The sequence below is a fragment of the Scylla paramamosain genome, chromosome 17 (genome assembly GCF_035594125.1).
Source record: "Scylla paramamosain isolate STU-SP2022 chromosome 17, ASM3559412v1, whole genome shotgun sequence".
Classification (NCBI taxonomy): Eukaryota; Metazoa; Arthropoda; class Malacostraca; order Decapoda; family Portunidae; genus Scylla; species Scylla paramamosain.
Genome location: NC_087167.1, coordinates 2,968,212 through 2,977,500, shown reverse-complemented (window position 1 = coordinate 2,977,500; position 9,289 = coordinate 2,968,212). Strand labels below are relative to the sequence as shown.

At 47.1% G+C, this 9,289-nt stretch overlaps 1 protein-coding gene across 1 annotated transcript in view; it reads left to right on the top strand.

The window, feature by feature from the left end:
- The window catches only part of LOC135108315 (titin homolog), a 12,697-nt gene extending 4,522 nt beyond the window's left edge, over positions 1-8,175 (top strand). Inside the window, exons 2-3 of the mRNA XM_064019148.1 lie at positions 1-5,910; positions 6,028-8,175. The exon at positions 1-5,910 is cut by the window's left edge and continues 869 nt beyond it. Of these exons, the coding sequence (XP_063875218.1) occupies positions 1-5,910; positions 6,028-6,526 (6,409 nt within the window). The 3' untranslated portion in view covers positions 6,527-8,175. The remainder of the gene's footprint in view (positions 5,911-6,027) is intronic.
- Positions 8,176-9,289: the final 1,114 nt, after the last annotated feature.

Sequence of the window (9,289 nt, the reverse complement as noted above, 5' to 3'; positions counted from 1 at the left end):
CAAGTTTTTAGAGGCCGAAGCGGCCCCTGATCGGTCAAGCACGGATCTCTCCATCGAGTCAGCTGAAAGCTCTGTCAGCAGGCAGTTACCCTGCCTAAACGACACGGATGCAGCGACGGACAGCGGATCAACAAAGGATAGAACAGACTGTATTAAAAGTGAGTCGGCAGACGGCAAGGTCGAGTGGAGCACAATGAAGAAGGAAGCGGGGAGGGAGGCTGATGCCGCTCAGGACACGCTTCACCACGAAGCAGACACTGAGTCGCACTCCACGCCCGATACCTCCGCTCCCAGGGACCAGGCCACCCTCGCTATGAACAATGAAGCGGCCTCTGAAAACCATTCTCGGCCAAAACCAAATTCGGAGAAGAAAGTCGTGGACGCCCACGATACAAGAGGCGACAGTGAGGCCGAGAACCTCTTCTTTAGTCTGTACCCAGAGTACCATCCGAGTGAACCTGAGGAAGGTGCCACTCAAGAGGCAGAAAATGTAGTTACAACTTCCTCTAATGATATATGTTTTAGTCCTCGGAGTTCTTGTGATGTGCCACAGGAGAGTGAAGGCAGTGTGGATGTTGTCTCTCAGGAGGTCGATGTTCAAGACGGACTAGAACATCCTAAAGACTTCCAAGAGGTCTGCGATGGATCACAAACTGCCAGTCTCGCTCGTGACACCTCCAGTGAAGATTCGTCAACCACTGCTGTGGATCCCGTGGCTACTTCGACCCCTGAGATCAAGCCTAGGATGACTTTGAACAAATCTGACAGCCTTCACCAAGACCTGCATCAGCTTGAATCTTCTGCGGCCCAACAAGGGGAGCTGGAGGAGGCCGGAGCGGAGGCGGGGCAGGACGCACTAGAGTTGGAGAGCAGACTTGAAAGCGAACGGGCCCGGCAGACACTGGTGGGTAAGGCGCGTGAATGGATCAAGGGCGTGGCCAGGATGGGCGCCACAAAGAGAGTAGACCCCTCCTATGAGAAGCACCCCATTTTAGAAGCCACGGAAGACACTTGCTCCCATTCAACTGGAAAGATAGATGATGATAATGAGGTTCTCACGGCGTCCACCGATACTTTGGACGCTAACTCTGCCGAGGTACAGGCGGGCCCTGCATCAGGTAGGGATATGAAGGTTCACGACATGCCAGAAGAGGATCAGGAGGTTTGCTTCACACCTGCTGAAGATGTAAACAACATTCCCGAGTCTGGCACAGACCTGAGTACTCAGCAGACACTCCAAGGAAATCCTGCCTTTCAGTCCTCCTCCACGTGGGATTCTTGGAGTTGTTCCCCTCCTGACAGAGGCATGCTGGAGGATGACTCACGTGTCCAAGACCCAATAGAACCATCTACACTGGACAGAGATACAAAAATTACCGCTGAACTGACTGAAGACCTGAATTTCGATGAAGGAGACAGCCATTCACCCGGCGAGGACTGGAACATCACCCAGAGTCCCACGCAACTCTCCCCAGGTACCGGAACAGACCACTACCCCCCAGAGGAGAAGGTGCACTACTCCTCACCTGCCAATGAGGCCCAGGATTACTTCGCGTCTGACAAAGATATGGAAGATAATTTAAACTTTATTAATGACAGGAATATCTGCATGCAGCCAACCGCTACTCAGACACTGCAGGCTTGTTATCCTCTCCCGGATTCCGTGGTTTTTCCCTCAGCCTTTGAAGACTCTTACGATGGCCCCACACCTGCTGACTATCACGCACCTTATCCCAAACCAACACATGACTCAGAGCTCCATTACACACCTGAAGAGGAGATGAGCACTCCTTACACACCCGTTGAGGAGTTGAAAATTATATGTTCTTCCGTTGAGCTTCTCCAGGCTCGGTACACACCTGAAAAGGGCTCCAGGGTTCATGACATACTAACTAAGGAGCTGCAAACTCACCGCACACCTGAGCATGAGCACATGATTCATGACAGCCCTGCCAAAGTACAAGAGGCTTACAACACACCTGACAATAAGGACATGGAGCAAAATTACACACCTGCAAATACGGAGATATGCTATACATTTACCAAAGAACACAGCGCCTTCCACACACCTGCAGAGAAACAAGGTACTTGTGTATATATAGAAGAAGATAATTTCAACTCCACACCTGCTGAAGGAGAGAACTATGATAACACACCAGTGAAAGGACCTGCCGCTTACAAACCTGCCGAGAAACAAGATGGTGATTACATATCAGAAGAAGAAGAAGAGGAAGAAGAAGAAGCGCAGTTGCCTCATTACACACCTACAGAAGAACATATATTTCAGAACATACCTGAAAGAGAAGAGCCAGTACCTCATTACACACCTGTGGAAGAAGAGAAGGTTCATCACACAACTGAAGAAGAACAAAAGGGCTATCACACACCTGTTGAGGGGCACTTGCCAGATTACACATATGCAGATGAACAGTACACTTGTTACACACCTACCGATGAAACTAATGGATTTTTCACACCTGCTGAAGACGGAGAGGCCATCCACACACCTGAAAATGAGCCAAATCCCTATCACAAACCTGAAGATGAGGAAATAATTCATTGCAAACCTGATGAGAAGAGTTTCACATGTGACGAAGAGCAGGAGAATCAAAACACACCTGAAATAACACACAACACTGACAGGGAGGACTATCACACACCTGCTGTGGAGGCAAACATCATTAGTGAACCTACAGAAGAAAACCTACTTCATTCTACATCTGATAGCAAACTGTCCACATCTGCTGAGAGAGACGAAGACACACTCACTTCTAGCAACAACAATAACACACCTGACACATGTACTCATGGCGAGGGCGTGACTCTTGATACACGTGACACTGACCTTGAGTCACGTTACATACCTGCCAGTCACCTTGAGGCCCAGAAAGAAGAGAAGGACAAGGAGGAAGAGGAGGAGGAGAAAGGAGAAAAGAAAGCAGAGAAGAGGGTGGAAGGTGAAGAAGAAAATAAAGATGAAGAAGGAAGGGAAGATGATAACTTTGAGATGAATATTAACAGAAGATGGAGAACTGAAAGTGAGAAAGAAGAAGGGGAAGACAGTAAGGGAGAGGAAAAAAATGATAGCGAGAAGGAGGAAAAGGAAAACAGGGGAAGGGAAGGGGGGAAAGATAGTGAAAGGGAAGAAAGACGAGATAGTGAAGGGGAAGAAAGAAGAGATAGTGGAAGGGAGGGAAGAAAAGATAGTGAGGGGGAAGGAAGGAGGAGCAGTGAGAGGGAGAGGAAAGATAGTGAGAGGGAAAGGAGAGAGAATGGAAGGGAGGGAAGAAAAGATAGTGACGGAGAGGAAAGAAAAGAAAGCGAGGAGGAAGAAAGAAAGAACAGTGAAAGGAAGGAGAGGAAAGACAGTGAGGAGGAGAGAAAGGACAATGAGAATGAAGGAAGAAAGGAGGATGGGAGGAGGGAAAGAAAAGACAGTGAAAGGGAGGAAAAGAAGGAAGATAGGAAGAAGGAAAGAAAGGACAGTGAGAGGGAGGGAAGAGGAGATACTGAGAAGGAAGAAGATAACATTGAGAGGGAGGAAAGAGACGACAGTGTGAAGGAGAGGAGGAGGAACAGTAGCGAGGAAGGAAAAGGTGCCGCTGAGAAGGAGAGGAGGAGACCGAGTGAGTGGGAGTGGAGGAGGAACAGTGGAGGGGAGGAGAGGAGGAACAGTGACTGGGAGAAGAGGAAGAGTGAGGGGAAAGGGAAGGACTCTGGGGAGGGAAAGAAGGAAAGCGAGACGGAAGCAAGCACTGAGGAACACACAGCAGCACAGATGGCTTCTGCCAGGGATGAGGTTGTAGGTGTCCTCGGCCCTCCCGTGACTGCTGGAACAGAGTCTCTCGAGTCCCATGCAGCTAGTGAGGAAGCGGGCGTCTCTAGGGCCACAGTGCTCTCGAATCCCTCAGAGCTAGTTACTTCTGAGCACACAGACGTTCCGCAGCGCGGGTTGCGAGGGGGAAGGGAGAAAAGCAGCCGGGAATTCAAGTCTCATCAGAAACACGGCAAGGCCAGATACCAGCATACAGGTACCGGCGATGGTGACACCGCAGGCAAAGCCTCGGTCGTAGATAATTATGTAGAAGACGCCAGAGGAGAAGACAAGAGTGCGAACAAGAGAAGGCGAAACCGACGAAACAAAGGGAAATATCACCCGGAGCAGGAGACAGGTATTCCTCAACCACAGTCGGCCACTGGGCGCGACTGGACTCCTTCGCGAACTGCAGAAGTAAAGTCTTTCTCTCATGGAGGTTCCTGGGAAATGGAAATCTCTCATGAGAGAGATATTCATTACCACAGTAAGGAATACCTCTCACAACGACAAGAACCCTGCTCTCCAAGGGAAAGCTTGGAAAGTTCCGGCACCTCTGCTTTCTTTCATAAGCCAGCGGTCGCGCACCAGGGCGAGATTGTCACCACTTCAGGATCCTGCAAAAGATCAAATAAGAATGTCCCATATCAGAAAAGGCAACACCAGACAAACCACAAGGACAAGTTTTCTGATTGCCAGAGAGAAAGTTCCCGGCGTGTCGAGAGATTTTCTGAAGAACAAAAGGCTAGGGGGGCAGGGGAGTTTGCTGTGCCAGGGTCTCTGGGCGCACCCGGCGGCAAAGGAGCTCAGGCTGGGGAAAGGAGGCGAGGCAAAGGAAATGAAAAGGGTTCCCGAAAAGGCGAGTATGGAGAAGAGGTCCTTCAAGAAAAGTTCGCCCCGGGAGAAGGAGGAGAGAGTGTTGGGAAGCCTCCCCTAGCAAAGATCTGGAGCCCCAGAATCGAACGGAAGGACAAGAAGGAAAGCAGAAAGGAAAGAAGAGAGAGGAAGGTTTTCGATAAATCTGGAGAAGAATTAAAGAAAGGGGAAATCAGATCTCCCCGGGAGGACCTGAGTGGAGTGAGCGGGACGCCAGGCAGAGGCGGCGCCTTGCACTCACGCTCACCGCTTCTGGAAACTCCCGTGGAAGGAGTTGCTACTTCGGCGGCTCAAAAACGAGAGGTGAAGCCTGCCAACCACGCTTCGTCTGGTTCACTGCTGGGGTCACCACCACCACCAGCATCATCCCGCACCACGGCAAAGCTGAGGTACCCCGAGGCACTCTCACAGCCTCTCTCACCGCCACCGTCCCCGCCGCTGAACAAAGCCCGTGAGATGAAAGAGAAAACCAAACTTACTTCAGGTGAGATGGAAAAAATCAATGAAACTTGTCTTACTTCTGATCCTCCCTCTTACGCCAAGAAGGCAGCATCTCAATCTGTCATGTACACAATACCAGAAACAGCGCCTGCCTCGCCCCAGCAGACAGAGAAAGGCACATCAAACCCGCATGGCAGCAAATTGAGTCAGGATCGACCACAGTACAACCCGAAATCTTTCACCCACAAAGACACATCAGAGCATCTACCGCCTGACCAGACAAAGACCTCAAGACCAGCAAGTCAGGAGGATAAACAAACACAAGGTTCCTCGTGCAAGAGTCCTCCTCCACCCTCCTGCGATGCCTCCAAGTCAGCCACACAAACATTCACTTCATCGTCTACTGTTGACCCACAAACTTTACACAAGGAACTGACATCAGCTTCTCATTCTTCTTTTCCACCTCTCCCGTCTCCCCCACCCTCACAACAAGAGTCGTTGAGAGACTCCACAGGCACACCAACCTCGAGGCCCCCATTGAAGCCGAAGCCAAACATCACTGAAATTGATACGTCGCAGAAAGCAGAGGGTGTAGAGGAAGAGAACATGTCAGGTGGAAAACCCAAGGCAAGAAGCGAGGAGCCACTTGGTTCACCAGGAAGGGTCAGTGTGGCTCAAAGGATGAAGTTTCCTGAATTGCAAATGAGTGCCACAGAAACAAAAGCAGATGGGAGTCAGGCAGGTGCAACGTCCCCTAAGCCAGACGTGACGCAAGCAAGGTAAGAGTTTTTCTGTTTTGCTGTAAATTCTTTACTAAGAATCAGTATATTTTCAAAAGTGTTCATCAATACAGTGTTGAGATTCATCTTCTAACATTAACTTTTACCAATACGCAGATCTACAACGGCAGCCAAACCCTCAGCAGGATCAGAGGAAGGTGATGCTGGTGTGGCCTCACCCAGGCACGCATCGCCCTCCGCAAGGACTATTTCCGCACAGAAAGCCGTCTCCAAGTTCCCCAGAGGAACAGAGGCATCTCCCCGATCTCCTTCTCCTTCCCACATGACCTCCACTTTTTCCTCCTGCTCCGACAGTACAGAGTCTGCTGCTCTTCAGACATCTGACAAACTACTTCAAAAGGCAACTTCGTCTCCACGACCGCGACGATCAGACATGAAGTCCGCAGCATCAGAATCTGTAAGGGATTCCAAGTCCGGTGAGGGAGGACTTTCCGAGCCACAGTCTCCAAGCCAGCTGGCCAAAGAGGACTGGACTACCAGCGCACTTCAGCAGACGCAGCAAGGACACTCGTCCCAGGAAGGCTTCTCGCAAAAGGAAGCATCGATGCCTCGCCCACGTGACACTAGGGTGATGAAAAAGAAGAGGCGACGTTAACTTGCTTCACGCATGATAAAAGCAAACAATGAAAATAATGTTGATTTACGAGGGAGGCACCACAGAGCACAACAACTACTACTGCTGCGTATATTTCCACAATCGCCATTCCTTTTGTCACTAAATTCAGACAACTTTTAGCATGACATATACTTTGTAGAAAAATTTATAGATTGTATCGTCACTTAGAGAGCAATAAGAGCATAAAGCTGATGCCAATAAAATGATTGATGCGTAAAGGTGGTTGGCTATAGGCTAAAGAAAAAAATTGAGAGACTGTTTGATTACCGTTTCTAATATTAAAGAGTTATTAGCAAAAAGTTCCATTCTGGATGACCAATTTAGTTTTGGAGAAGTCTTGACGTTCTTCTCTTAAAATAGTTTGTCTTAAAATTTTAAGACGAAAACGCATGTAATCATGTTGCATGTACATGTTTCAGAGGTTTGTTTATCATTTATACACGCTTGTATTTGTTTCCAAAAATGTACTGTTTTCTGGATGCGTGCATGTCACTTGCCATTTAATAAAATGATATTCAATACGCTTCATGGTCCGCATTCTGAAAAGTCTCGTCATCTTATCTCGGCTTCGTTCAACAGCTTGTTCTGGAAGTTACTGTGGTCTTCAAGAGCGTTTTCATGATTCTAATGATAATTCTATAAGGATTACGTAACCAGAGAGATAAACACCTATGAGAACACGACTTTTAATTTCTGTGGCCCTTGATAATTGACCTTATGCCAAAGTAAAACGTTTCAAGATACAAGCCTTAACAAACTGTTATTATGATTTAATTTCATATAATATATTTGACTCCCGCAACGTGAGTGTTTCATGAACTCGGGCAACATTTAGTGCTGAGTAACGCTTGCAGGTCTTGCCAGCTTGTAGCATGTTCGGGATCATGTGTCACAAAAGTGTTCTCTTCTCATTGACTTTGATTTATCCCAGTTTTCACGAGCCTTGCTTGTTGGTGACGGGTAGATGTGACGAAGCAACTGGAGCAGAAAAATATGATGTTGGAAACTTCTAGGTAATTGCAATGAACACCATGAGAACTCAGTCTTTATAGTAAGTTGTATATGTGAAGACGTCCAAAGCAACGGGGAGGGTAAACAAGCACTGCATGTTCTCCTGGGTCCACTCCCGCACAAAATGTAATGAATGTATTCTGCTAAAATCCCTGTGAAGTTGAAAGCATGTGTGGTAGCAGAGGACTGAATGCAAAACAGGCGGTGCGAGTAGAAAATGGACCTCGATGGTTTTATTGCGCTGCAACAACAAGATCATGATTATACGAAGTGTTCATAGGAAAATACAATTAAAGAGAGAGAGAGAGAGAGAGAGAGAGAGAGAGAGAGAGAGAGAGAGAGTGTGTGTGTGTGTGTGGAAGAAGGGAACAGAAAGAGGAGTGTGAGGGTAGATGTGAAGATAAAGATAGGGAGAGGGATGAGTCGAGAGGGGAGAAGGGCTGGAAGAGATAAAGTGGAGGTTTGGGAACAAAGTAAAACTACTGAACGAGTAAAATTCAGACTAGAACTAGACAGCGTTAACCCAAGAGATATATAGAGAGGTAATTAAGAATGTAACAAGGGGATGGCAGTTATGTGAATCTAGCAAGCATTAAATAAAATGAATTTGCTTTTCACCAAAGTTTTTTTTTTCTTACCACATAAACATTATAATTCCTTGTTAATATGAATCACCGGGAATTATATCAGATCTAACCACCAAATCGGGAATACCTTGTCAGCGCGGCGCATGCGTAGCACCACTGGGAATTGGGTCATTCAACACTATCACCCTCTCCCTCTGGTCAGTTAGTGTGCTCGGCTGTGAATGTATGGACGCGCTGCTCCGTGCTGCGGGTGAGTTCTGTTTCCTGGTTTATTGATACATTAAGGAAGTAATTGTTTTTATTCGTTATGAAATGCAGAAATCCTTGTGACTAATATCAATTTGTTATAGTCTGCAAATTAATGTAAAACGTGTGTTATGTATAGGATGGTGGGCACGCTGCTGCTGCACCAGGCTTCCCGGCCCCTAGGAGACTCGCGGCGGTGCTGTTGGCATCTGCGGGGACTTCACAACACCAAGTAAGTATGTGAAAGTGATTTATATATCTAGAACCTATAATTATTAAGCAGATGAGGCCTTCATTCGGTGGTTTCGAAACTTCACGGACTGGCAAGCCTTTAGCCAGGTTCAAGAAAAATTGCTTCTTGTCACAGCACGTCAAATGAAATTTCAAACCCACAAATAGTTTTCCTTAAAAATTGTGATCTACGTATTTCATTAATAACGTAACATTATGAACGACAGTAATGTCGTTCATAATCACACGCGTAAGATCATGTGTAGTTCATTCTAATGGATTTAACGATAGGGTAGCATTACTGTTCAAGTGCAGTCACGTCTTAATGATAACAAGAGAAGCCAGAGTCTCAGTGTGAACACTAATTTCCACCCTCCATTACGCTACGAAGTCTCGTTCATTCACACAGGATGTCAGCCTGGTGTGAACATAGATTTTGTTACCAATTATTACTCACCTTATTTTTCATACAGGAAGAAATGAAAGGCTGTATCTCTTAGACAATCTCTGCATTTTCTGATCTGAAGACAGGAGTATCATTTCAGTTGATTTGTCATTTTGTCTTTTCTACAAGCAAAGCATACAGGTCCATAATTACAGACAGATACCATATCCACAATTTACTGCAGCTTTACATGTTAAACATACAGCCATAATGAAGCAAACA